The sequence below is a fragment of the Pseudopipra pipra genome, chromosome 9 (assembly GCF_036250125.1).
Source record: "Pseudopipra pipra isolate bDixPip1 chromosome 9, bDixPip1.hap1, whole genome shotgun sequence".
NCBI classification, from domain to species: domain Eukaryota; kingdom Metazoa; phylum Chordata; class Aves; order Passeriformes; family Pipridae; genus Pseudopipra; species Pseudopipra pipra.
In genome coordinates, this window is record NC_087557.1 from 1,388,756 (window position 1) to 1,416,628 (window position 27,873).

At 58.9% G+C, this 27,873-nt stretch overlaps 2 protein-coding genes across 4 annotated transcripts; both read left to right on the forward strand.

Moving 5' to 3' along the window:
- The first annotated feature begins 4,751 nt into the window (after positions 1-4,751).
- LOC135418597 (maestro heat-like repeat-containing protein family member 6) lies at positions 4,752-27,385 on the forward strand. Of its 3 annotated transcripts, XM_064664030.1 has the most exons (16): positions 4,752-5,431; positions 5,671-5,735; positions 22,448-22,567; positions 22,694-22,870; positions 23,038-23,186; positions 23,417-23,564; positions 23,815-24,002; positions 24,090-24,227; positions 24,506-24,620; positions 24,791-24,931; positions 25,278-25,454; positions 25,586-25,741; positions 25,900-26,001; positions 26,392-26,494; positions 26,760-26,816; positions 27,114-27,385. In XM_064664030.1, exons 1-16 carry the CDS (start codon positions 5,311-5,313, stop codon positions 27,308-27,310), a joined length of 2,154 nt encoding a protein of 717 aa, XP_064520100.1. In that variant the 5' UTR covers positions 4,752-5,310; the 3' UTR covers positions 27,311-27,385. The 3 variants fall into 3 exon arrangements, with proteins under 3 accessions (XP_064520100.1, XP_064520098.1, XP_064520099.1); XM_064664028.1 differs by having other exon boundaries at positions 22,448-22,870; XM_064664029.1 differs by lacking the exons at positions 4,752-5,431; positions 5,671-5,735 and adding exons at positions 21,757-22,028; positions 22,269-22,333 and having other exon boundaries at positions 22,448-22,870.
- On the forward strand, positions 11,383-19,220 carry LOC135418512 (uncharacterized). Its single transcript, XM_064663942.1, has 20 exons — positions 11,383-12,064; positions 12,310-12,368; positions 12,484-12,801; positions 13,147-13,294; positions 13,541-13,599; positions 13,714-14,031; positions 14,379-14,526; positions 14,773-14,876; positions 15,043-15,191; positions 15,422-15,569; positions 15,815-16,002; positions 16,090-16,227; positions 16,494-16,608; positions 16,736-16,873; positions 17,127-17,303; positions 17,435-17,590; positions 17,750-17,851; positions 18,130-18,232; positions 18,499-18,567; positions 18,861-19,220. Exons 1-20 carry the CDS (start codon positions 11,944-11,946, stop codon positions 18,953-18,955), a joined length of 2,853 nt encoding a protein of 950 aa, XP_064520012.1. The 5' UTR covers positions 11,383-11,943; the 3' UTR covers positions 18,956-19,220.
- Positions 27,386-27,873: the final 488 nt, after the last annotated feature.

Sequence of the window (27,873 nt, forward strand, 5' to 3'; positions counted from 1 at the left end):
GCTGGCAAAACTTGCTCACAGTTCCCCCTTTTTCTGGGATCTCCCCCTGTCTAGCTCTTCACCCACCTTCCTCACCAGGATTCTAGCACTGACAATGGAATTTCTTCCTCCTCCTCCTGAGCCCATGTGGGTGATTTTTACGGCTTCCTGAATGCTTTGCTCACTTGTTCTTTCCTCATTGATGTAAAATTCCATGTTATATCAAGTTTTGCCGTGTTTGGCAGAGTTACTGTATGTTCTTGTTCTTTGTTCTCTTTGTTATTCCTAAAATCAGCTTTATCCAGGGTTCTTGGTACATCCCTTAACACCCAGTCATGGAAGGTGTGGACAAGCAGTTCCCATTCTTTGTCCCACTCCCTCCAGGCCTCTGGAGCATCTCCTGCTTTGATCCCTCTGCTATAATCTTCTATTTTTGTGTGCTAATAAGTCATCAGCACAAGCTTTTTGCACAAACATCCTTGTTTCAAGGTGCCACTGAATGATCCACTCCAGCAGAGATGCAGGGAGTAATTCAGAGAGAGCCGGTTTCATGTGTAAATGAGACAAAAGTACCAGCACCTCTTGATATTTACTTTCCTTCATTTTTTGGGCGTTTTAAGGTATCCTTTTTCCTCACTCCAGATCACCCTCTGAACCTTTCAACCAACTGTAATTAACTTCTACTTTAAATTTTATTTAAAGAACTAAATCTAAATAACTCAGCCCACCCTCTCTGGGGCAAATTCTGCAGGGCCATCAGATTTGGGTTCCTTTGTTCCTCTTCCTAAATGTTTGTTATTGCCCACTTTAGGTTTTGCTCCAGCTCCTGCAGTGGTTTCCAGCTGTGATAAAGGAACAGAAAGTCCTGAAGGGCTGGTATCTCCTCCATCTGTGTTTTACCAGGATTAACAGCTTCTCCTGAAAACTGGACCCCACCTATGGTGGTTTTATGATAACTCTTAAAGACATCACGAACTGGGAGCTGATTTTGCCAGGGGTCAAATCCATGGTGGGATTTGATTTACCGTAGTCTGCTTTTCCCATCAGCTCAAAACACATTTAGGTGCCTTCCCCTTCCCTCTGCTCTCCTGCTGCCATCTCTGAAATCACATTAGACCAGCTCTGAATCAGTGATTACTATTTTTTTTATGTTTCCCAGAGGTAAAAAAAAAACCACGAAGCAACTCATTAAGTTTCCCACTCCATTTTTCCTGTGGGGAATAGACTAGAAGTGGCATCCAGAAATAGAAATCAGCAACTCCAGGGCAGCTCTCACCTCCTCGGGAGGTACCTGCCCAAGCAGGGGGCTCTGGGGACCCACTGCACAAACAGGATGGGCCGGGGGACCTCCCGAGGATCCCAAAAAAGGGGCCAATAACAGCACTGAGGGGAAAGACTCCGTGGAGTGAGAGACACTGGGAAGAGTCTGCTCCCTCTCCCACCTGCCTCAACAAAATATAAATTGCATGTACAGTGTGCTGACCAAGCAAACTGCAGGCAAATCTATTCCTGCAGAGTTCCTCCACCACCCCGCCCCCTGGGAAAGCAATAAAGCTTTGTATCACCTTGGAGGCCTCGGGTAGTTCATGCAGAGCAGGGGCTGACTAATAACAGAGCCTTGAAAGCAAAATTCCCCTGCACTTCATTTCAGGGCCATCTGACTTAATTATCAGGGTTCTTCAGCTGAAATGCTTTGCAGCCCTGAGGGACAGCAGGGTGTCACATTATATCTTTTAGCTTTAAGGACAGATATGATCTCCAGAAGTGGGTAAGTTCTCTTTTACTGTAAGACCAATTTAACAACATAAATGCACAATGAGAATTTCTCCAACAACATCTATATCCCAGTATTCAGCACAGGCTTGTTAAGACATCAGCATCATTCCCACCTTCATCTCTCTGATCCCCTCAAAGAAATGAAAATGTCATCATTAACAGCAACGTTATGAGCTGACATTACCCATAAAAGACAAATTCCTAAAGACTAATTCAGTTTGTTCCTTCCTGCTCACCTGGATTGCCTCTCTCAATGCTAATCTATCTCCTCTCATTTATTGTGTGCATTAAAATAATGACCCACAGTCAAAGCTGAGGTTAAGGTTACATTCTGACTGTTTTGTACATACACACACATTGACTTCTTGGGATACACCTTTCAAAACTCAGCTTTTCAAGGTCAAAGCACTAATCAGTCAAATTGTCCTTTGCGCCACTTGCAGATTTTCCTGAATTCTTACAGGAATAAAGGAGTGGAATAAAATTTCAGCCTGTATTTGGTTGAGAATGTATGCCCAGCCTTCCAAAATCCCATATTAGCTGACTTCCTCAGTCTGTGCCTGGACTCCCATTTGTTCAAGACACACATTACATGGAATCACAGAATCAAGGAATGGTTTGGGCTGGGAGGGACCACAAAGCTCATACATGGGCAGGGACACCTTCCACTATCCCAGGTTGCTCCAAGCCCTGTCCAACCTGGCCTTGGACACTTCCATATTACATAATTGTTAAATTTGCCTGACATTTCTATTTCAAATGAAAATTCTGCCTTCATGTAGCTTTTTAATGTCCAGGTTAAATTATTATAATTAGTAATTTTACTTCAGCTTGATTCCAGGGTCCTACCAAAAAGGAGTGAAAACAGGAACCACTTTTTTGTATTATTTTTAGCAAACTGAGGTTCTACCTGGTTTTCTTTTCTTTCCCCAGTCTTTTTCTCCAGGCACCCACAGATACACGGAAAAACCTGGTCATAATCTAGAAAAAGAAAAGAACAAGGAGATTCGATGGAATAATTCCAGTTTTACTGCTCACCACACAGGAACTAGAGGAAGATAAACTCAAATACTCAGAAATATACTGCAGTCTTACAAGTCTTATCTGGGTGCACTGAGAGATGACTCTGAGCCTCCCAACTTCTGCCTGTACCAGCCAGCCAAAGATAATCCAGGTTCCTGGGACACCATATGGAAAATGGGCAATGGTACACATCCTAAAGGTACCCAAGGTGAGGAATGATCCCTGGAAGCTCCTTTCTGTTGCTGAAAGCTGGTCTGCAATTCACACCTAATGCATAATCCACTCACAACCCTTGTAGTTGTATGGAACAAAGCTGGGCCCTTAAATTATGGGGGCAGCAGGAAACAGTAAGAGAACATTTTATAGAGCTGACAGTCATCATTATGCACTTGAAACTATAAAATTGTTAAGGTGGGAAAAGACCAGTAAAATCATTGAGTCCAAGAGCCAAAGCCCCATATTTTGTTGGGGAGGGGATGGGGGCACAGATCATCCAATTTGCATTACAAGAAAAAAAAATTTAAAAATAAATAAATTAAAATAAGCTCTGCATTCTGTTTTCCAGGGTTTTACAGACAGTGATGGACACATCTGAGCCCCTCACCAAACCAGCATCTTCAGAGCACACAGGAAGTGCTTTGTGACCTCTGTGATTGCAGGTCCAGGTGAGAAAAGACAGACAGAGGATTTGTAAGACTGAAAGCAATCATCTGTATGGAATTCTGGGAGTTGGACTGGTAGTTTCAGCGCAGGGCTGAAAAAAGCAAACAATAGCCCTTATCCCCAGGAAAGAAAGTCTGGAAGCTTTGGATTTCAGGTGCACATGGTGGGCCAGCCTGGGCACTCCATGGGCAGCAAGAGCTTTCTCTCCTGGCACCTTTTGTCTGGAGGAATCTTCATCCCTATGGAATTTTGGGAGTCGGGCTGGCAGTTTGATTGCAAGCGTGGAAAAAGCAAACAACAACCCTTTCCCCCCAGGGTCTCCCCCAGGCCAACAAACTTCTGCAAAGATGGCTCAGCTTTTGCTGCTGGAGGATCCTACTTTGGGCGTGCTGGAGCCCATTCCCTACCAGTGCACGGCCCCCCATTGCTCTTGCATCAAGTGTTCTGCACCTGTGGAAACACGTGTGCCCTGTGTCCATGCGAGAGCAGCAACTGGCAGAAGGTGTCTGCTGCCAGCACTTGTCTTGGCTGCTCCTTCAGGAGGCCGGCACCCTAATCAGAGACACGGAACAGGTTTGCATCCCTGAGTTCTCCCTGTCCCCTTCACTTTCCCCAGTGCCCTGGAGATCAGCTGGGAGTCACAGTCGGACACACAGCAACTGGAGCTTTGAACACCAGGCTGGGCAGCTTTTATTTTGCAGAATGCAAGAAAAAAGTCCAAAGAACACAAGGAAACTTGACAGGATGTCTGACCAATCTGATCTTCCTGCAAAATTCAGCAACCAAGGGGAGTTTTGTGCTGCAGCTCATCACTTGCCCAAAAAAAATCATTCCCCCAAGGAGAAAGTGCTTCTGCCTTCTGACAGCTGCCGAGCAGGGCCACCAATTGCTCCAGCTGCCGCTCCCAACAGCCCCCTGCAAGAGCACAGACATCTGTGCCCGTTGGCTTTGGCTGCCCTGGGGCAGAGAAGTGCCCCGGGGACACAGCTCTGTGGGGCAGGAGACGGGCACCGACCCTGCCAGGACTGGGGGCGGTGGCAGGTCTCCTTGGGCGAGGACTTGCCAGAGCTGCTGATTTTGGTGCAGCCCTGGGCAATGGGGTGGCAGCAGCATTGGTGCCCTCGCCCCCACGTTCCTTCTGTGTGTCACAGCCCCGTGTTCAGGAGGGCCACCAGCCCGCACTTCTCCCAGGGAGCCCGTGCCAGCAGGGGAGGGTTTGCTTAGTTTTTCAGCTGTGCCTAAAGTTCATGTCCAGCTGTCTTAGATACTTTGGAGAACGGACTCCTTCCCACCTGGGGCAGATTGGCCGGGCTGGGGGAGCCCCCAGGGCACGTGGCAGTGTGTCACAGGGCCCTTTGTGACACGGTGGGATGGCACAGGGCAGGGTGTCACAGGGCCCTTTGTGACACGTGAGGACATAGTACTGGTGGGGAGGTGGCCACGCCTCAGTGCTCCTAGGAGCAGGCGACGGGAGGACGGAACAGAGCTGTGCTGTGTGGAGCCCCCACGCAGCCAACTCCTTCCTTTCTGACCGGAGCGTTTTGGTGGTGTTTCTGTGGTGTGAGCGTCCTCGAGGCCAGACCGCGGGATTGGTGACACGGAGCTTCTGCGAGGTGTCCCCAATCCCTGCGGCAGCTGCCCTTGAGGCCGCACTGCAGAACTTGATAACCAACACTGTTTTGTAGGCGTTTCTCTCGTTCAGGTGCCCTCGAGGCCAGACCACAGGATTGGTGACCCGGAAATTTTCCGAGTCGTCTCCAATCCCGGCGGCAGGTGCCCTCGAGGTCATTCTCTGGGACTCTGTGCCCCAGAGCTTTTCTCTTGCGTCTCCATTCCCTGCAGCAGGTGCCCACGAGGCCCGACTGTAGGATGGCAGAGAGACGCTTCAGCCTGTGCAGGTTTCTCAGGAGGAGGAAAAAGAAGGAAAGCCCTGAGACTGCCCCTGCACAGCAGCCTGAGGAGGCAGAGCAATCTCAGCCCCTGCAGGAGGGTGAGTGGCACAGCTGGGCCACAGGGCCTGTGGCTGCTGCCAGATGGGGCTCTTCCCATCCCATCCCCTGTGGACATGGCCAGGGAAAGGGAGGGGGAAGAGGGTCCATGGCCAATCCCCCGGCAGCTCCAGGCATTTGGCATCCCGGGGCTGGCCCTGCCTGTGGAGCGCAGGGCTGGGCTGTGTTCTCCGGCCTGTCCCGCAGCCCCTCAGCTCTGATCCTGCTCACTCTTTGCCAGATCCAGGACGGGACCGGACACAAGAGCAGGACCGTGCCCGTGGACACTTCCGCAGGGCAGCACAGGTACCTGCAGCCACGGCCTCCTGGGCTGGGCCTGCTGTCCCTGCTCAGCCTGGCACCGCTGTCGGAGCTCACCATGGCACATCCCTCTCTTCCCTGCTCTCCGTTCTGCTGCAGGCTTGTCTGACATCCCTGGCCATTCGGCGTAGAAAGGCCAGGACCTCACCAGCTGAGGTCATAGCACAGCCTGACCCCACGCCGACTGAGCTCAAGGCACACCCTGATGTCGGCACCGCGTCGACTGACGGCACAGCAAACTGTGACAGCGCGGTGACCGATGACGGGACAAACTCCAACACGGCGCTGCCTGAGCTCAGCACGGAGGCTGACGGGGCAATGACTGAGGGCATGGCAGACACTGAGAGCACACCTGTTCAGCACCTGCCCGATGCTCCCAGTTGGGACGTTCTTGGGGACGGAGCTGTCTCTGCTCAAGTAAGCAGCCTGTGGGCAGGGATTGTGTGGGCCCTCAAACTGGTCTGCTGGGCCCCCTCAGCCTTTGAGGCCTGCACAGTGTGGTGGGAAGGGAAGCACTTCTCGGGGGAAACTGGGCAAATTCCTCCTTCTGGCCACTCTCCCACGTGCATCCTCCAGGCCAGAGAGTGGGACTTGGTGAACTGGAGCTTTTCCAAGGCATCCTATTCCCTGTGGCAGGTGCCCTCGAGGCCAGACCATGGGACTTGATAGGCCGGGGAGTTCCCAAGTCTTCTGTTGAAGGAGCCTTCAAGGCACAACTGCAGGACTGGTGACCCAGAGCTTTTCCGTGCCATGTCTCCTGCAGGAAGCCATGGAGTCAGACAGGGGCATGGAGCAGAGACCTCCCATCGTGCCCAAGCAGGCCTGGGTGATGGAGGAGGAGGAGGAAAGCCCTGGGCCTGCCCCAGCACAGCAACCTGAGGAGGCAGAGCAGTCTCAGCCCCTGCAGGAGGGTGAGTGGCACAGCTGGGCCACAGGGCTGGTGGCTGCAGCCAGATGGGGCTCTTCCCATCCCATCCTCTGTGGACATGGCCAGGGAAAGAGAGGGTAGGAGGGCCCAGGACTGTTCCCCTGGCAGCTCCATGCACTGGGCATCCCGGGGCCGGCCCTGCCTGTGGAGCGCAGGGCTGGGCCGTGTTCTCCGGCCTGTCCCGCAGCCCCTCAGCTCTGACCGCGCTCGCTCTTTGCCACATCCAGGACGGGACCAAACACGAGAGCAGGACCGTCCCCGTGGACGCTTCCACAGGGCAGCACAGGTACCTGCAACCACGGCCTCCTGGGCTGGGCCTGCTGTCCCTGCTCAGCCTGGCACCGCTGGCGAAGCTCTCCATGGCACATCCCTCTCTTCCCTGCTCTCCATTCTCTTGCAGGCCTTTCTGACACTCTTGGGTATTCGGCGTAGAAAGGCCAGGACCTCACCAGCTGAGGTCATAGCACAGCCTGACCCCACGCCGAGTGAGCTCAAGGCACACCCTGATGTCGGCACCGCGTCGACTGACGGCACAGCAAACTGTGACAGCGCGGTGACCGATGTCGGGACAAACTCCAACACGGCACTGCCTGAGCTCACCACGGAGGCTGACGGGGCAACAACTGAGGGCATGGCAGACACTGAGAGCACACCTGTTCAGCGCCTGCCCGATGCTCCCAGTCGGGACGTTCTTGGGGACGGAGCTGTCTCTGCTCAAGTAAGCAGCCTGTGGGCAGGGATTGTGTGGGCCCTCGAGCTGGGTCTGCTGGGCCCCCTCAGACTTTGAGGCCAGCACAGTGTGGTGGGAAGGGAAGCACTTCTCGGGGGAAACTGGGCAAATTCCTCCTTCTGGCCACTCTCCCACGTGCATCCTCCAGGCCAGAGAGTAGGACTTGGTAAACTGGAGCTTTTCCAAGGCCTCTCAGTCCCTGTGGCAGGTGCCCTCGAGGCCAGACCATGGGACTTGATGGGCCAGCAAGTTCCCAGGTCTTCTGTTGAAGGAGCCTTCGGGGCACAACTGCAGGACTTGGTGACCCAGAGCTTTTCCGTGCCATGTCTCCTGCAGGAAGCCATGGAACCAGACAGGGGCATGGAGCAGAGACCTCCCATCGTGCCCAAGCAGGCCTGGGTGATGGAGGAGGAGGAGGAAAGCCCTGGGCCTGCCCCAGCACAGCAGCCTGAGGAGGCAGAGCAGTCTCAGCCCCTGCAGGAGGGTGAGTGGCACAGCTGGGCCACAGGGCTGGTGGCTGCAGCCAGATGGCCCTCTTCCCATCCCATCCTCTGTGGACATGGCCAGGGAAAGAGAGGGTAGGAGGGCCCGAGACTGTTCCCCCGGCAGCTCCATGCACTGGGCATCCCGGGGCCGGCCCTGCCTGTGGAGCGCAGGGCTGGGCCGTGTTCTCCGGCCTGTCCCGCAGCCCCTCAGCTCTGACCGCGCTCGCTCTTTGCCACATCCAGGACGGGACCAAACACGAGAGCAGGACCGTCCCCGTGGACGCTTCCACAGGGCAGCACAGGTACCTGCAACCACGGCCTCCTGGGCTGGGCCTGCTGTCCCTGCTCAGCCTGGCACCGCTGGCGGAGCTCTCCATGGCACATCCCTCTCTTCCCTGCTCTCCATTCTCTTGCAGACCTTTCTGACACTCTTGGGTATTCGGTGTAGAAAGGCCAGGACCTCACCAGCTGAGGTCATAGCACAGCCTGACCCCACGCCGAGTGAGCTCAAGGCACACCCTGATGTCGGCACCGCGTCGACTGACGGCACAGCAAACTGTGACAGCGCGGTGACCGATGACGGGACAAACTCCAACACGGCGCTGCCTGAGCTCACCACGGAGGCTGACGGGGCAATGACTGAGGGCATGGCAGACACTGAGAGCACACCTGTTCAGTGCCTGCCCGATGCTCCCAGTTGGGACGTTCTTGGGGACGGAGCTGTCTCTGCTCAAGTAAGCAGCCTGCGGGCAGGGATTGTGTGGGCCCTCAAACTGGTCTGCTGGGCCCCCTCAGCCTTTGAGGCCTGCACAGTGTGGTGGGAAGGGAAGCACTTCTCGGGGGAAACTGGGCAAATTCCTCCTTCTGGCCGCTCTCCCACGTGCATCCTCCAGGCCAGAGAGTAGGACTTGGTGAACTGGAGCTTTTCCAAGGCATCTCAGTCCCTGTGGCAGGTGCCCTCGAGGCCAGACCATGGGACTTGATGGGCCAGAGATTTCCCAAGTCTTCTGTTGAAGGAGCCTTCGGGGCACAACTGCAGGACTTGGTGACCCAGAGCTTTTCTGTGCCATGTCTCCTGCAGGAAGCCATGGAGCCAGACAGGGGCATGGAGCAGAGACCTCCCAGCGTGCCCAAGCAGGCCTGGGTGATGGAGGAGGAGGGGGAAAGCCCTGGGCCTGCCCCAGCACAGCAGCCTGAGGAGGCAGAGCAGTCTCAGCCCCTGCAGGAGGGTGAGTGGCACAGCTGGGCCACAGGGCTGGTGGCTGTAGCCAGATGGGGCTTTTCCCATCATATTCCCCGTGGACATGGCTGGGGAAAGAGAGGGGGAAGAGGGCCCAGGACCATTCCCCCAGCAGCTCCATGCACTGGCTCTGATCTTGGCTCCGGTCTTTTCTCTTCCAGCCCTTCAAGGCATGACAGCCCTGCCATCTCAAGGCTGGCAGCTGAAACCTTGAAAATCATCAAGGGTGTCCAGAATTCTAAACCTTAACCGACACCGAAATCTAAATCCATCAGATTCCAGTAGCCTCCATTCCTCTCTGTTCCAGCCCTGAGAGGAATGACCGATGACCTCAGACTCGCCATCGCAGGCCTGGCCATCCCAAACTGTACATGCTAAGAGCTGTACAAACAGCTCCCTGCTCCAGACTCCAGCAGCTCCAAGACAGGCTCTGGAGAGGAAAATGCCTCTTCTGCAAGGATGGCCTTTTACACCAGCATGGGAATATCAAATACATCTAGACATCTTATGAAACACAGAGGCCCAGCAAGTTTTTTTTAGTGCCTGGTGTCCATGGTGGGGAAGAGGGGAAAAGGGCCCTTGTGCACAGCAACCCTTGCCCAGATGTGCAGTGGGGAAGGGAAAGTGCCCAAAAGGCCCTTGGCCTTGGAGGGTTCTGCTGGAGCCTCAACACTTTCCAGTAGAGTGCATGGCCAGAGCATTGAACTGTGGGAATCCCTGAGAAGCTGGTCCTGGGAGGTGGCCACAAGCCCTGTGCCAGCCAGGAAGCAGCATCTGTGGCCTGCCCGTGTGTTGCTGTCTGGCTTGCTGAGGGCTGGCAGGTGCCTCCTGAGCCAGCTCCCGTGGAGCTCCTTCAGGGCTGCACCGCTGCCAGGCCGGTCATGGGGGCTGGGGGAGAGCCTGAGGGGACGGGGCACTGGGAGGCCCTGAAGGGTTGAGGGGCTGCGGAGGCCCTGCCGGGACAAGGGAGTGGGAAGCAGCGAGGGCAATGCGTGAGGGCGTGGGTGGCAGGAGTGGCAATTTCAGCACAGGGCTGAAAAAAGCAAACAATAGCCCTTATCCCCAGGAAAGAAAGCCTGGAAGCTTTGGATTTCAGGTGCACTCGGTGGGCCAGCCTGGGCACTCCATGGGCAGCAAGAGCTTTCTCTCCTGGCACCTTTTGTCTGGGAGGAATCTTCATCCCTATGGAATTTTGGGAGTCAGGCTGGCAGTTTGATTGCAAGCGTGGAAAAAGCAAACAACAGCCCTTTCCCCCCAGGGTCTCCCCCAGCCCCACCAACATCTGCAAAGATGGCTCAGCTTTTGCTGCTGGAGGATCCTACTTTGGGCGTGCTGGAGCCCATTCCCTACCAGTGCACGGCCCCCCATTGCTCGTGCATCAAGTGTTCTGCACCTGTGGAAATACGTGTGCCCTGTGTCCATGCGAGAGCAGCAGCTGGCAGAAGGTGTCTGCTGCCAGCACTTGTCTTGGCTGCTCCTTCAGGAGGCCGGCACCCTAATCAGAGACACGGAACAGGTTTGCATCCCTGAGTTCTCCCTGTCCCCTTCACTTTCCCCAGTGCCCTGGAGATCAGCTGGGAGTCACAGCCGGACACACAGCAACTGGAGCTTTGAACACCAGGCTGGGCAGCTTTTATATTGCAGAATGCAAGAAAAAAGTCCAAAGAACACAAGGAAACTTGACAGGATGTCTGACCAATCTAATCTTCCTGCAAAACTCAGCAACCGAGGGGAGTTTTGTGCTGCAGCTCATCACTTGCCCAAAAAAAATCATTCCCCCAAGGAGAAAGTGCTTCTGCCTTCTGACAGCTGCCGAGCAGGGCCACCAATTGCTCCAGCTGCCGCTCCCAACAGCCCCCTGCAAGAGCACAGATATCAGTGCCCGCTGGCTTTGGCTGCCCTGGGGCAGAGAAGTGCCCCGGGGACACAGCTCTGTGGGGCAGGAGACGGGCACCAGCCCTGCCAGGACTGGGGGCGGTGGCAGGTCTCCTTGGGCGAGGACTTGCCAGAGCTGCTGATTTTGGTGCAGCCCCGGGCAATGGGGTGGCAGCAGCATTGGTGCCCTTGCCCCCACGTTCCTTCTGTGTGTCACAGCCCCGTGTTCAGGAGGGCACCAACCGGCACTTCTCCCAGGGAGCCCGTGCCAGCAGGGGAGGGTTTGCTTAGTTTTTCAGCTGTGCCTAAATTTCATGTCCACCTGTCTTAGATACTTTGGAGAACGGACTCCTTCCCACCTGGGACAGGTTGGCCGGGCTGGGGGAGCCCCCAGGGCACGTGGCAGTGTGTCACAGGGCCCTTTGTGACACGGTGGGATGGCACAGGGCAGGGTGTCACAGGGCCCTTTGTGACACGTGAGGACATAGTACTGGTGGGGAGGTGGCCACGCCTCAGTGCTCCTAGGAGCAGGCGACGGGAGGACGGAACAGAGCTGTGCTGTGTGGAGCCCCCACGCAGCCAACTCCTTCCTTTCTGACCGGAGCGTTTTGGTGGCGTTTCTGTGGTGTGAGCGTCCTCGAGGCCGGACTGCGGGATTGGTGACACGGAGCTTCTGCGAGGTGTCCCCAATCCCTGCGGCAGCTGCCCTTGAGGCCGCACTGCAGAACTTGATAACCAACACTGTTTTGTAGGCGTTTCTCTCATTCAGGTGCCCTCGAGGCCAGACCACAGGATTGGTGACCCGGAAATTTTCCGAGTCGTCTCCAATCCCGGCGGCAGGTGCCCTCGAGGTCATTCCCTGGACTCTGTGCCCCAGAGCTTTTCTCTTGCGTCTCCATTCCCTGCAGCAGGTGCCCACGAGGCCCGACTGTAGGATGGCAGAGAGACGCTTCAGCCTGTGCAGGTTTCTCAGGAGGAAGAAAAAGAAGGAAAGCCCTGAGACTGCCCCTGCACAGCAGCCTGAGGAGGCAGAGCAGTCTCAGCCCCTGCAGGAGGGTGAGTGGCACAGCTGGGCCACAGGGCCTGTGGCTGCTGCCAGATGGGGCTCTTCCCATCCCATCCCCTGTGGACATGGCCAGGGAAAGGGAGGGGGAAGAGGGCCCATGGCCAATCCCCCGGCAGCTCCATGCACTGGGCATCCCGGGGCTGGCCCTGCCTGTGGAGCGCAGGGCTGGGCTGTGCTCTCTGACGTCTCCTGCAGCCCCTCAGCTCTGACCGCGCTCGCTCTTTGCCACATCCAGGACGGGACCAAACACGAGAGCAGGACCGTGCCCGTGGACGCTTCCGCAGGGCAGCACAGGTACCTGCAGCCATCCCCCCCCCAGGCTGGGCCTGCTGTCCCTGTTCAGCCTGGCACCGCTGTCGGAGCTCACCATGGCACATCCCTCTCTTCCCTGCTCTCTGTTCTTCTGCAGGCTTGTCTGACATCCCTGGCCATTCGGCGGAGAAAGATCAGGATCACACCAGCTGAGGTCCTGGCACAGCCTGACCCCACGCCAAGTGAGCTCAAGGCACACCCTGATGTCGGCACCGCGTCGACTGACGGCACAGCAAACTGTGACAGCGCGGTGACCGATGACGGGACAAACTCCAACACGGCGCTGCCTGAGCTCAGCACGGAGGCTGACGGGGCAACAACTGAGGGCATGGCAGACACTGAGAGCACACCTGTTCAGCACCTGCCCGATGCTCCCAGTCGGGACGTTCTTGGGGACGGAGCTGTCTCTGCTCAAGTAAGCAGCCTGCGGGCAGGGATTGTGTGGGCCCTCAAACTGGTCTGCTGGGCCCCCTCAGCCTTTGAGACCAGCACAGTGTGGTGGGAAGGGAAGCACTTCTCAGGGGAAATTGGGCAAGTCGCTCCTTCTGGCTGCCCTCCATGTGCATCCTCCAGGCCAGAGAGTAGGACTTGGTGAACTGGAGCTTTTCCAAGGCATCTCAGTCCCTGTGGCAGGTGCCCTCGAGGCCAGACCATGGGACTTGATGGGCCAGCGAGTTCCCAAGTCTTCTGTTGAAGGAGCCTTCGGGGCACAACTGCAGGACTGGTGACCCAGAGCTTTTCCGTGCCACGTCTCCTGCAGGAAGCCATGGAGCCAGACAGAGGTGTGGAGCAGAGACCTCCCAGCGTGCCCAAGCAGGCCTGGGTGATGGAGGAGGAGGAGGAAAGCCCTGGGCCTGCCCCAGCACAGCAGCCTGAGGAGGCAGAGCAGTCTCAGCCCCTGCAGGAGGGTGAGTGGCACAGCTGAGCCACAGGGCTGGTGGCTGCAGCCAGATGGGGCTCTTCCCATCATATTCCCCGTGGACATGGCCAGGGAAAGGGAGAGGATAGGAGGGCCCAGGACTGTTCCCCTGGCAGCTCCATGCACTGGGCTTCCCGGGGCTGGCCCTGCCTGTGGAGCGCAGGGCTGGGCCGTGTTCTGCGGCCTGTCCCGCAGCCCCTCAGCTCTGACCGCGCTCGCTCTTTGCCACATCCAGGACGGGACCAGACACAAGAGCAGGACCGTCCCCGTGGATGCTTCCGGAGGGCAGCACAGGTACCTGCAACCACGACCTCCTGGGCTGGGCCTGCTGTCCCTGCTCAGCCTGTCACCGCTGGCGGAGCTCTCCATGGCACATCCCTCTCTTCCCTGCTCTCCATTCTCTTGTAGGCCTTTCTGACACTCTTGGGTATTCGGCGTAGAAAGGCCAGGACCTCACCAGCTGAGGTCATAGCACAGCCTGACCCCACGCCGACTGAGCTCAAGGCACACCCTGATGTCGGCACCGCGTCGACTGACGGCACAGCAAACTGTGACAGCGCGGTGACCGATGTCGGGACAAACTCCAACACGGCGCTGCCTGAGCTCAGCACGGAGGCTGACGGGGCAACAACTGAGGGCATGGCAGACACTGAGAGCACACCTGTTCAGTGCCTGCCCGATGCTCCCAGTCGGGATGTTCTTGGGGACGGAGCTGTCTCTGCTCAAGTAAGCAGCCTGCGGGCAGGGATTGTGTGGGCCCTCAAACTGGTCTGCTGGGCCCCCTCAGCCTTTGAGGCCAGCACAGTGTGGTGGGAAGGGAAGCACTTCTCAGGGGAAACTGGGCAAGTTGCTCCTTCTGGCCACTCTCCCACGTGCCCCCTCCAGGCCAGAGAGTGGGACTTGGTAAACTGGAGCTTTTCCAAGGCCTCTCAGTCCCTGTGGCAGGTGCCCTCGAGGCCAGACCATTGGACTTGATGGGCCAGCGAGTTCCCAGGTCTTCTGTTGAAGGAGCCTTCGGGGCACAACTGCAGGACTTGGTGACCCAGAGCTTTTCCGTGCCACGTCTCCTGCAGGAAGCCATGGAGCCAGACAGAGGTATGGAGCAGAGACCTCCCAGCGTGCCCAAGCAGGCCTGGGTGATGGAGGAGGAGGAGGAAAGCCCTGGGCCTGCCCCAGCACAGCAGCCTGAGGAGGCAGAGCAGTCCCACCCCCTGCAGGAGGGTGAGTGGCACAGCTGGGCCACAGGGCTGGTGGCTGCAGCCAGATGGGCCTCTTCCCATCATATTCCCCGTGGACATGGCCAGGGAAATGGAGAGGGTAGGAGGGCCCAGGACTGTTCCCCCGGCAGCTCCATGCACTGGGCATCCCGGGGCTGGCCCTGCCTGTGGAGCGCAGGGCTGGGCCGTGTTCTCTGGCCTCCTCTGCAGCCCCTCAGCTCTGACCGCGCTCGCTCTTTGCCACATCCAGGCCAGGACAGCGGTGCAGACACCGACAGCAGGCCTGCTCAGAGCGGGAATGATGCTCCCCCTGCGGATGTTTCTGAGGAGAGCGGTGTCTCTGATGCAAAGCAAGTAAGCAGCCTGTGGCCAGGGCTCAAGCCCCCAGGGATGGTGTGGCCTCTCAAGCCAGCTCCCCTGGGCCCTCTCAGCCTTTGAGGCCAGCACAGTGTGGTGGGAAGGGAAGCACTTGTCAGGGAAGCTGGGCAAGCTGGCAGCTCTTCCCCCATGCCTCCTCCAGGTGCCAGCCTTCGTCAGGAACGTGCACCAGAGACTGACAGCCAGCGCCACTCCAGAAGAGAAGCTGCTGGCGGAGTTTCTGAGGGAGACTGATGAACACCCTGCTGATGTTGTGTTCACCCTCCTGCGCTGTGCCCCATCGTGTGACAGGTACAGGGCCTCCCTGCCTTCACGGCTCGGGGCTCACCAGCCTTCAGAGCACATCACCCTGTCCATCCCGTCCCACATGGTCTGCCAGAGGGATGGAGAGTTCCGGGACCATCTGGAACCTCTGTTTCCCAGCCCTGCCATGTCAGCCTCCATCCTGCTGCCATGGTCCCTCCCTGCTCCTCAAGGCACTTTGGCCAGTGCCCCCCTGACACAGAACTCTGGCCCCACAGAGCTGCTGCCATCATGTGGAGGACCATCACCTCATCAGGAAGGACAGTGCTGAAGGTGCTGCCACAGCTGCTCCGCGTGATGGAGAACTGGCCATGGCTGAGCATGTCCACCTCCGACGGGGACGAAATGGATGTCTTTGCCCTGGCTGTGAGTTTCTGGAAAGGGCTTTTGCTCACCCCCAGGTCACCTCTCCGGTGGCTCTCCATCCTCCCCCAGTACTGCATCTCCCTGCCTCAGGCGCTGGGCTGGAAATGTAGGTTAGGGGCAGGTTCAGGGGCACCAGGCCATGTGCTCCCCCTGCATCCTCCCTGGCGTCTCCCTGCCACACTCAGGCCCTGCCACATGGACATCTGGGCACTGAGAGCTGTGTCCGGGTGCTTTATCTTTTGCAGGCAACCAGGGTGATTTGGGAGACTCTGCAGACGTTCTGGTTCGCAGAGTCATTGACAGAGTACTCCCCCCGTCTCCTCGTGCTGCTGCTCTTCCAAGTCCTCATCAGCACAGAGCAGACGCCAGAGGAAGTCGACACCTTCTGGAGGGGATGCTGGCAGCAACACAACCTTCCCACCCAGCCCAACAGGTGCTCCATCCCAGTCCTCCCCTGCCTTCTGTGCCCTCGGGGCTGGTCAGGGCTCCCAGCATGACCTGGGCTTTGCTCTGCACACAGGTTTGCAGTGCTGACCGTGAAGGCCCTGCTTTGCCATCTGGAGTGTGAGGAAGTTGTGCTTTCAATGGAACGCAAGTGTGGCTGGGACACGCTCCTCAGTGCTGACACCCACCACTACGCAGTGGGTCTGCTGGCCAGGTGAGACCCCCTTGTCCCCACTGCCCCTGTCATTTCTGCCCTCTGCACAGGGCACCCCACACAGTGCCCGTGGTCGTGGGCCAGAGGGCCTTGTCACCCAGGGATGGCCGAGCAGAGTGGCAAAGGCTGGGAGAGGCGGGTGCGCAGGAGGAGCTGCCTCCCAGAGTGCCCTTGTCCTGGGGAAAGACCAGGCCTATGTGAGTCCATCCCAGGAGAGGTTGGCCCACCCGGCTCAGGGTCAGTGGGTGCCTTTTTCCCTCTGGCAGGGAGATGCGCCGTGTCTCCAGCCCCTTGTGTTCCCGCATCACACTCCACCTGCTGGAGCTGCTGAGCAGGGAGGAGCCCCACTTGGAGCTCCTCACCGTGGCATTCCTTGTGGAGGTGAGCCTGATGGCGAGCGCTGCCTCACCGAGCTGCCTTCACCTCTCTGCCCTCTTGGAGGGCCCAGCCCTGTGTGGGTCTGGGCTCCTGCCAGCCGGGCACCCCGTCACTGCTCCGTGCCTTTCAGGTCCTGGACTGCCTGGACATGAGTGACTGGGGAGGCAGCATTCTGCAGAGCCTTTCAAGGCACCTCAGCAGTGAGTGCCCAGAGATGCGTCGCCTGGCGCTCCGAGGCCTCCTGGTGCTCAGACAGGATCCCGTGATGGTGAGAAGGGGCAGTTGGCTGAAGCCGTGCTGGAATCCTGGGGCTGGGGAACGCAGTCGCTTGGGCTTGGCTGGGCTTCGGGAGCTGTGGCAGCTGCACCCAGCTCTGCTGCCTCCCTGTTCAGCTGCCCGAGTCCCTCAGGAAAGGCCTTTGGCCTCTGGGCCCCACGGCAGCACATGGGGCTGCCCCACCGGAGCAGGGTTGGGGCTGCAGCCGTTCATGGCTTCACAGCACAGCACTGTGTTCCTCACAGGCTGACAGCATGTGGAACCTGACAGAAAGCCTCCTGGAGCTACTGTGGGATGCAGATGGAGAGCTGGTGGGGATGGCCCTCTCTCTATTCATCAATCAAGTCCAGGACAGAGGCATCCCAATCTCCACCCCCACTGCCCTGGAGCTGGCTGAGGCACTCCAGACACTCTTTGGCTACGTAAGGCTCTGTGCCCCCCACCCCAGGCGCTGGGTGCTGCCAGGAAACTGTGGCCTGTGGATTTGCAGACCTGGGCCCCAGTTGGCCTGGAGCAGCCGGTGCTGAGGTCTTTTCCTCTTCCTTTCCATCAGGACAACATCCACGTGCAGCTGCTCTCCATTTACCTCTTCCGAAAGGTGTTGAAGTTGGTAGTGGAGGAGGGAAAACAACCCCTGCAGACGCACGTGATCCAGAGCCTGCTGCCACTCTTCTTCCTCTCGCATGATGACAACGAGCACCTGGCAGAAGTGAGGACTTTCTGGACTCTGGTGTCCCCGTGGGAGGGGGCCGGGCTGCCTCCTGCCCTGGCACCTCCCGGGCTCCGGCCTCCTCCTGATCTTGGTGTGGGGACAAGGGTCCTGTGCCCTGGGCTGCGGTGCCATGTTCTGGTCTCTGTTGCTCTGCAGGCCTCTTGGGAAGTGCTGATTCGTGCACTCAGGTTCCTGAAGAGAAGGGATCTCAAGAACCTGCTGGAGGCGGACAAGCCATGGTGTTTCTTTGACTGCCTGGTAAGGATGGCCAAGAAGGCCCAGCCCCAGGTTAGGCCAGCCCCCAGTCCCCGATGCCCACAGTGTGGGGCTGGCACTGTGCCCCTGCCCACTGCTGCACCCCCCTGTGGGACAGCAGCCTGCGCCCCACCCGCTGCTGCCTTGCTGGGGCGTGCGGGCTCCTCTGCAGGCTGCTCTGCCCCCGAGCCAGGGGAGGACAGTGCTGGGCGCAGGCAGCGCCCGGACAAGGGGCAGAGCCCCAGCCAACACTTCTCTCTGTGCCCTGCCACTCTCTGCAGGTGGAAAGTGAGAAGAAACGAGTGGTGCAGTTCATGTGGCAGGCCCTGCCATACGTGGAGAGCCCACAGGAGCCCCTGCAAGAGTTGGCCCTCAGGTTCATTGGTGAGCCACAAGGTCCCTCCCCGCCCCGCTGCAGCTCGGCCCCAGCCCCGGCTGCTGCAGCGGCAGCAGGATGCGGCCCAGGGATGTGCTGGGGAGCCCCGAGTGCCCTGGTGGCTGCCGCCCTGTGCCAGCCCAGCCCTGGGGAGTCCCGAGGCGGGAAGGCCCCGGGCTCAGCCCTGCCAGGGCAGGAGGGTGCGTGGCCGGGCCGGCAGCGCCGCTGGGGGGGAGCTGTGCCGCTGGGGCCCTGACAGGGTCTGTGTTCCCAGGGATCGCCAGCAAGTACCTCAGAAAGGGGCAGGAGGAGGACGAGCTCATCACAGAGGTCATCACTGACAGTGAGTGCGGGCAGTGGGCTGTCAGCAGGGGCTGGCGGGAGGACCACAGAGCCTGGGCAGGGAATTGCAATCCTGCCCCAACTGTGGAGGGCTCTGCTCCCTGCATGGACAGAGCAGAGAGAGATTCCAGGAGCACGGGGGGTATTGGTGGCCAGAACCTTCTGGCTGATCCCGTTGGGCCCTGCTCCCTCCTGGCCGCAGCAAGAGCTGGGTGGGATGGCCCAGCCAGGTGGGGCTCCTCAGGTCCCTGCAGATGCTGGCTCTGATCTTGGCTCCGGTCTTTTCTCTTCCAGCCCTTCAAGGCATGACTGCTGACAGCCCTGCCATCTCAAGGCTGGCAGCTGAAACCTTGAAAATCATCAAGGGTGTCCAGAAATCTAAACCTTAACCGACACCGAAATCTAAATCCACCAGATTCCGGTAGCCTCCATTCCTCTCTGTTCCAGCCCTGAGAGGAATGACCGATGACCTCAGACTCGCCATCGCAGGCCTGGCCATCCCAAACTGTACATGCTAAGAGCTGTACAAACAGCTCCCTGCTTCACACTCCAGCAGCTCCAAGACAGGCTCTGGAGAGGAAAAAGGCCTCTTTTCTGCAAGGATGGCCTTTTAGACCAGCATGGGAATATCAAATACATCTAGACATCTTATAAAACACAGAGGCCCAGCAAGTTTTTTTAGTGCCTGGTGTCCATGGAGGGGAAGAGGGGAAAAGGGCCCTTGTGCTCAGCAACCCTTGCCCAGATGTGCAGTGGGGAAGGGAAAGTGCCCAAAAGGCCCTTGGCCTTGGAGGGTTCTGCTGGAGCCTCAACACTTCCAGTAGAGTGCATGGCCAGAGCATTGAACTGTGGGAATCCCTGAGAAGCTGGTCCTGGGAGGTGGCCACAAGCCCTGTGCCAGCCAGGAAGCAGCATCTGTGGCCTGCCCGTGTGTTGCTGTCTGGCTTGCTGAGGGCTGGCAGGTGCCTCCTGAGCCAGCTCCCGTGGAGAGAAAGCCTGGAAGCTTTGGATTTCAGGTGCACTCGGTGGGCCAGCCTGGGCACTCCATGGGCAGCAAGAGCTTTCTCTCCTGGCACCTTTTGTCTGGGAGGAATCTTCATCCCTATGGAATTTTGGGAGTCGGGCTGGCAGTTTGATTGCAAGCGTGGAAAAAGCAAACAACAGCCCTTTCTCCCCAGGGTCTCCCCCAGCCCCACCAACATCTGCAAAGATGGCTCAGCTTTTGCTGCTGGAGGATCCTACTTTGGGCGTGCTGGAGCCCATTCCCTACCAGTGCACGGCCCCCCATTGCTCTTGCATCAAGTGTTCTGCACCCGTGTGATGCCTTAAGCCCCTAATGTTTTTTTATTTTTCTAATATTGGTAAGCCTCATAAGTTTTATAAGTAGATTTTAAAAGCAGCAACCCTCCCTCCTTTGTCCCTTTCCCTCTAGCACCCTTGTTTACACATTTCTTAACCCTCTTACCCCATTCTATGCTCCCTGTATCACCCCTATCCCTGAATCCAGTAGAACTGTTTAGTCTTTTGTCAAGGCAAGGCCTAGATTGTTGGCAGAACAGCATATCAGGGCCTAAACCACAGAACACGGTCAAAAACTGGGTGACTATGTACCCTTTGTGCTCTGATGAAGATGAAGATGGGATGAACAGAGGGTCCCGAAACACACCCCAGACCATTTTCAGGGGGTGGACCCGGGGTGGTCTAGAGTAAAGGCCACAAGGTGGACACATCTGGGATTGGATGGATGGTATTATAAAAATGTAACCTCTCAGGCACAGGGGCATGCCTCTTGTAACATCTTTGCCTTGGCAAAATAAACCCTTTCTTATCTCACCCCTAATTAACTGCTCTGGAGATTTTTTCAGCACCTAACTCCCACAGCAACACATGGCAACACGTGTGCCCTGTGTCCATGCCAGAGCAGCAACTGGCAGAAGGTGTCTGCTGCCAGCACTTGTCTTGGCTGCTCCTTCAGGAGGCCGGCACCCTAATCAGAGACACGGAACAGGTTTGCATCCCTGAGTTCTCCCTGTCCCCTTCACTTTCCCCAGTGCCCTGGAGATCAGCTGGGAGTCACAGTCGGACACACAGCAACTGGAGCTTTGAACACCAGGCTGGGCAGCTTTTATTTTGCAGAATGCAAGAAAAAAGTCCAAAGAACACAAGGAAACTTGACAGGATGTCTGACCAATCTAATCTTCCTGCAAAAGTCAGCAACCGAGGGGAGTTTTGTGCTGCAGCTCATCACTTGCCCAAAAAAAATCATTCCCCCAAGGAGAAAGTGCTTCTGCCTTCTGACAGCTGCCGAGCAGGGCCACCAATTGCTCCAGCTGCCGCTCCCAACAGCCCCCTGCAAGAGCACAGACATCAGTGCCCGCTGGCTTTGGCTGCCCTGGGGCAGAGAAGTGCCCCGGGGACACAGCTCTGTGGGGCAGGAGACGGGCACCGACCCTGCCAGGACTCGGGGCAGTGGCAGGTCTCCTTGGGCAAGGACTTGCCAGAGCTGCTGATTTTGGTGCAGCCCCGGGCAATGGGGTGGCAGCAGCATTGGTGCCCTTGCCCCCACGTTCCTTCTGTGTGTCACAGCCCCGTGTTCGGGAGGGCACCAACCGGCACTTCTCCCAAGGAGCCCGTGCCAGCAGGGGAGGGTTTGCTTAGTTTTTCAGCTGTGCCTAAAGTTCATGTCCAGCTGTCTTAGATACTTTGGAGAACGGACTCCTTCCCACCTGGGACAGGTTGGCCGGGCTGGGGGAGCCCCCAGGGCACGGGGCAGTGTGTCACAGGGCCCTTTGTGACACAGTGGGATGGCACAGGGCAGGGTGTCACAGGGCCCTTTGTGACACGTGAGGACATAGTACTGGTGGGGAGGTGGCCACGCCTCAGTGCTCCTAGGAGCAGGCGACGGGAGGACGGAACAGAGCTGTGCTGTGTGGAGCCCCCACGCAGCCAACTCCTTCCTTTCTGACCGGAGCGTTTTGGTGGTGTTTCTGTGGTGTGAGCGTCCTCGAGGCCGGACTGCGGGATTGGTGACACGGAGCTTCTGCGAGGTGTCCCCAATCCCTGCGGCAGCTGCCCTCGAGGCCGCACTTGCTAACCCCTAGCGTTTGCTAGGCTTTTCTGTGTTTCCGGTGTCCTTGAGCCCAGACTTCAGGACTTGCTGACCCATACTGTTTGTTAGGCTTTCCTCTCTTTGAGGTGCCCTCGAGGCCAGACCGCAGGATTGGGGACCCGGAAATTTTCCGGAGTCTCCAATCCCTGCGGTAGGTGGCCTCGAGGGCAGCCTGCCGGACTCGGTGACCCGGAGATCTTCCGAGGTGTCTCTCTCTTGCAGGTGCCTTCAAGACCAGATGGCGGGAAGACGCCTGAGCCTGCTCAGGCCCTTTCGGAAGAAGAAGGAAGGCCCTGGAGCTGACCCAACCCAGCACCCAGAGAAGATGGAGCAGTTGCATCCCCTGCAGGAGGGTGAGTGGCACAGCTGGGCCACAGGGCTGGTGGCTGCAGCCGGCTCTGCCTCATCCCACCCCGTCCTCTGTGGACATGGCCAGGGAAAGGCAGGAGGGAAGAGGGCCCAGGACTGTTCCCCCGGCAGCTCCCTGCACTTGGCATCCCGGGGCTGGCCCTGCCTGTGGAGCGCAGGGCTGGGCCGTGTTCTCCGGCCTGTCCCGCAGCCCCTCAGCTCTGACCGCTCTCGCTCTTTCCCAGATCCAGGACGGGACCAAACACGAGAGCAGGACCGTCCCCGTGGACGCTTCCGCAGGGCAGCACAGGTACCTGCAGCCATGGCCTCCTGGGCTGGGCCTGCTGTCCCTGCTCAGCCTGGCACCGCTGGCAGAGCTCTCCATGGCACATCCCTCTCTTCCCTGCTCTCCGTTCTTCTGCAGGCCTTTCTGAAATTCTTGGGCATTCGGCGCAAAAGGAACACAACCAGACCGACTGAGGTCATGGCACAGCCTGACCCCAGCCCGACTGAGCTCGAGGCAGACCCTGATGTCACCACTGCACTGACTGATGGCACAGGAAACTGTGATACCCTGCCAGTTGTTCATGCAACAAAGTCTGACCCTGCTATGACTGCTGCTACAACTGACACTGACACCCCATCCATCGATGGCACTGCAATCTCTGACATCCCGCTGACCGAGGAACCCACAAACTCTGGTGCTGCACCGCCCGATCTCACTGCGGAGGCCGACACTGCAATGACCGAGGGCACTGCAGACACTGACCTCGTGCCCAGGGAGAGTGTGAATTATGCTCCCACTCCAGATAGTTTTGAGGAGAATGGTGTCTCCAGTCCAGAGCAAGTAAGCAGCCTGCACCCAAGGCTCAAGCCACTCCAGGGGCTTGTGGCCCCTCAAGCCAGCTCCCCTGGGCCCTCTCAGCCTTTGAGGCCAGCACAGTGTGGTGGGAAGGGAAGCACTTGTCAGGGAAGCTGGGCAAGCTGGCAGCTCTTCCCCCATGCCTCCTCCAGGTGCCAGCCTTCGTCAGGAATGTGCACCAGAGACTGACAGCCAGCGCCACTCCAGAAGAGAAGCTGCTGGCAGAGTTTCTGAGGGTGACTGATGAACACCCTGCTGATGTTGTGTTCACCCTCCTGCGCTGTGCCCCATCGTGTGACAGGTACAGGGCCTCCCTGCCTTCACGGCTCAGGGCTCACCAGCCTTCAGAGCACATCACCCTGTCCATCCCATCCCACATGGTCTGCCAGAGGGATGGAGAGTTCCGGGACCATCTGGCCCCTCTGTTTCCCAGCCCTGCCATGTCAGCCTCCATCCTGCTGCCATGGTCCCTCCCTGCTCCTCAAGGCACTTTGGCCAGCATCCCCCTGACACAGAACTCTGGCCCCACAGAGCTGCTGCAACCCTGTGGAAGACCATCACCTCATCGGGAAGGACAGTGGAGAAGGTTCTGCCACAGCTGCTCCGTGTGATGGAGTACTGGCCATGGCTGAGCATGTCCACCTCCGACGGGGACGAAACGAATGTCTTTGCCCTGGCTGTGAGTTTCTGGAACTGGACTTTACTTGCCCACAGGTCGCTTCTCCAGCAGCTCTCCACCCTCCCCGAGCAGAGCATTGCATCTCCCTGCCTCAGGCACTGGGCTGGAAACCTGGCTTAGGGGCGGGTTCAGGGGCACCAGGCTGGGGGCTGCCCCTGCGTCTTCCCTGGCCTCTCCCTCCCACACCTGGGCTCTTTCACATGGACATGTGGGCACTGAGAGCTGTGTCCGGGTGCTTTATCTTTTGCAGGCAACCAGGGTGATTTGGGAGATTCTCCAGATGCTCCAGCGCCCAGAGCCATTGAAAAAGTATTCCCCCCACCTCCTCGTGGCTCTGCTCTTCCAGATTTCCATCAGCCCAGAGCAGATGCCAGAGGAAGTTGACACCTTGTGGAGGGAATGCCAGAAGCAATACAACCTTCCAACAAACTCCAAGAGGTGCTCTGTCCCAGTCCTCCTGACCCTCTCATGCCCTCGGGGCTGCTCAGGGCTCCCAGCGTGACCCGGGCTTTGCTCTGCACACAGGTTTGCAGTGCTGACCCTGAAGGCCCTGCTTTGTCACATTGAGTGTGAGGATGTCGTGCTCTCAATGGAACAGAAGCATGGCTGGGACACGCTCCTCAACTCTGACACCCACCACTACGCAGTGGGTCTGCTGGCCAGGTGAGACCCCCTTGTCCCCGCTGCCCCTGTCATTTCTGCCCTCTGCACGGGGCACCCCACGCAGTGCCCGTGGTCGTGGGCCAGAGGGCCTTGTCACCCAGGGATGGCCGAGCAGAGTGGCAAAGGCTGGGAGAGGCGGGTGCGCAGGAGGAGCTGCCTGCCAGAGAGCCCTCGTCCCCTCCCAAACTGGTGGGGAAAGACCAGGACTCTGTCAGTGAGTCCTGGGAGAGGTTGGCCCACCCAGCTCAGGGTTGATGGTGCCTGTTTCCCCCTGGCAGGGAGATGCGCCGTGCCTCGAGCCCCTTGTTTTACCCGATTGCCCTCGGCGTGCTGAGGCTGCTCAGCAGGGAGAAGCCCGGCTGGGAGCTTCCTGCCATGGCATTCCTGGTGGAGGTGAGCCTGATGGCGAGCGCTGCCTTGCTGACCTGCCTCCACCCCTCTGCCCTCTCGCAGCCGCAGCTGCCCGGGACGGTGCCGTGCCCTGTGCTGCTGCCTGGGCCCAGCCCGGTGCGGGTCTGGGCTCCTGCCGGCCAGGCATCCTGTCACTGCTCCGTGCCTTTCAGATCCTGGACTGCCCGGACATAACCGAATGGAGAGACAGCGTCCTGGAGATCCTTTCCAGGCGCCTTGCACGGAGCCAGTGCGCAGAGATGCATCGCCTGGTGCTGAGCGGCCTCACGGTGCTGAGCAAGGCTCCTGGGATGGTGAGGAGGGGGCAATTGGCTGAAGCTGTGCTGGCAGCCTGGGGCTGGGGAGCGCAATCGCTTGGGCTTGGCTGGGCCAAGGGGAGGTTTAGCTTGGGGAGTAGGGAAAGCTTCTTCACTCAGAGGGTGCTCTGGCACTGGAACAGGCCCCACTGGGAAGAGGTCACAGCCCCAAGGCTGCCAGAGCTCAAGGACAACACTCCCAAGGACACAACGGGATTGTTGGGCATGGTCCTGTGCAGGGCCAGGAGTTGGACTCAGTGATCCTTGTGGGTCACTTCCAACTCGGGATATTCTAGGATTCCATGATTCGTGGCTTCACAGCACACCATTGTGTTCCACACAGGCTGACGGCATGCAGAGCCTGACACCAAGCCTCGTGGAGCTACTGTGGTATACAGACAGAGAGCTGGTGGGGATGGTCCTCTCTCTATTCATCAATCAAGTCCAGGACAGAGACATCCCAATCTCCACCCCCACTGCCCTGCGGCTGGCTGAGCTGCTCCAGACACTCTTTGGCCACGTAAGGCTCTGTGCCCCCCACCCCAGGCGCTGGGTGCTGCCAGGAAACTGTGGCCTGTGGATTTGCAGGCTTGTGCCCCAGTGGGCCTGGAGCAGCCGGTGCTGAGGTCTTTTCCTCTTCCTTTCCATCAGGACAACATCCATATGCAGCTGCTCTCCATTCACCTCTTCCGAAAGGTGATGGAGTTGGGAGTGGATAAGAGTAAACAACTCCTGAAGACACACGTGATCCACAGCCTGCTCCCACTTTTTTTCCACTGGGATAATGAGAACCAGGACGTGGCAGAAGTGAGAACTTGCAGGGTCTGCTGTCCCCGCAGCAGGGGGCTGGGCTGTCTCCTGCCCTGGCACCTCAAAGGCTCCAGTCTCCTCCTGGCCTTGGTCCAGGGACACGGGTCCCGTGCCCTGGGCTGCGATGCCATGTCCTGGTCTCTGTTGCTCTGCAGGCCTCTCGGGAAGCGCTGCTTCGTGCAGTGGGGTTGCTGAAGAGAAAGGATCTGGTGAAGCTGCTGAAGGCAGAGCAGCCTTGGAGGTTCAGTGAGTGCCTGGTAAGGACGACCCCAAAGCCGCAGTCCCCGATGCCCAGAGTGCGGGGCCGGCACTGTGCCCCTGCCCACTGCTGTACCCACCCGTGGCACAGCAGCCTGCGCCCCACCCGCTGCTGCCTTGCTGGGGCGTGCGGGCTCCTCTGCAGGCTGCTCTGCCCCCGAGCCAGGGTGCCGCTGGAGCCCCGGCCCAGCTGGGCTGTGGGGCAGGGCGGCCCCGCGGCTGCCGGGGAGCAGCCAGCCCTCTGCTCCCTCCAAAGCCGGCCCCAGCGGCTGCTGCCCGCGCCTCAGGGCTGTGCGGGCAGGGGAGGCCAGTGCTGGGCGCAGGCAGCGCCCGGCCAAGGGGCAGAGCCCCAGCCAACCCTTCCCAACGTGCCCTGCCGCTCTCTGCAGCTGGAAAAGGACAAGAGAAGAGCGGTCGAGTACCTGCACCAGGCCCTGTCGTACCTGGAGAGCCCACAGGAGCCCGTGCGAGAGGCGGCCCTCAGGTTCATCGGTGAGCCACAAGGTCCCTCCCCGCCCCGCTGCAGCTCGGCCCCAGCCCCGGCTGCTGCAGCGGCAGCAGGATGCGGCCCAGGGATGTGCTGGGGAGCCCCGAGTGCCCTGGTGGCTGCCGCCCTGTGCCAGCCCAGCCCTGGGGAGTCCCGAGGCGGGAAGGCCCCGGGCTCAGCCCTGCCAGGGCAGGAGGGTGCGTGGCCGGGCCGGCAGCGCCGCCGGGGGGGAGCTGTGCCGCTGGGGCCTGACAGGGTCTGTGTTCCCAGGGATCGCCGGCAGGTACCTGAAGGGACAGCCTGAAGAGCTGCAGATCGCCATTGACGGTGAGTGAGGGCAGGGGGGCTGCTGAGGGGAGCACAGAGCCTGGGCAGGGAGCTGCAATCCTGCCCTGGCTGCGCAGGGCTCTGCTCCCTGCAGAGATGAGGAACGGCTTGGGCAGAGCAGAGAGAGATTTCAGGGGCACGGGGGGTATTGGGGGCCAGCACCTCCTGGCTGATCCCATTGGGCCCTGCTCCCTCCTGGCCATGGCAAGAGCTGGGTGGGATGGTCCTGGCAGGAGGGGCTTCTTGGCTCGCCAGAGATCTGCTCTCTGACCTTGGCTCCGTTCTTTTCTCTTCCAGTTATTGAAGGCATGACTCCCGACAGCGCTGCTGTCAAAAGCCTGGCACGTCAAACCCAGGAAATCCTAAGAGCTGTCCAGAGACCTCAGTCTTCTCCAGGCTCCAGCAGTTTGAAGATCACCTCCAGAAGGGAGGCTCCTCTGCCAGAGGTCAGCGGAGAACTGATCCTGGGAACCCCGTCTGATGGGACCACCTGAGCCTGCGCGACAGACCCCTCTGCGCAACATGTTCCTGTTCCCCCAGCTTGAGACTAAGAAATTCCTCTCAGCATACACAGAGGCTCAGGAGTTTTTTTTGGTGCCCAGTGTCCACAGGGCATCCGGGAAGAGGGGAAAAAGGGCCCTTGTGCTCAGCAACACTTGCCCAAAGGTGCAGTGCGGAAGGCAAAGTGCCCCAAAGGCCCTTGGCCTTGGGGGGTTCTGCTGGAGCCTCAACACTTGCAGCAGAGCGGATGGGCAGAGCCTGGAGCTGTGGGGCTCCCTGAGAAGCTGGTCCTGGGAGGTGGCCACAAGCCCTGTGCCAGCCAGGAAGCAGCATCTGTGGCCTGCCCGTGTGTTGCTGTCTGGCTTGCTGAGGGCTGGCAGGTGCCTCCTGAGCCAGCTCCCGTGGAGCTCCTTCAGGGCTGCGCCGCTGCCGGGCCGGTCGTGGGGGCTAGGGGAGAGCCTGAGGGGACGGGGCACTGGGAGGCCCTGAAGGGCTGAGGGGCTGCGGAGGCCCTGCCGGGACAAGGGAGTGGGAAGCAGCGAGGGCAATGCGTGAG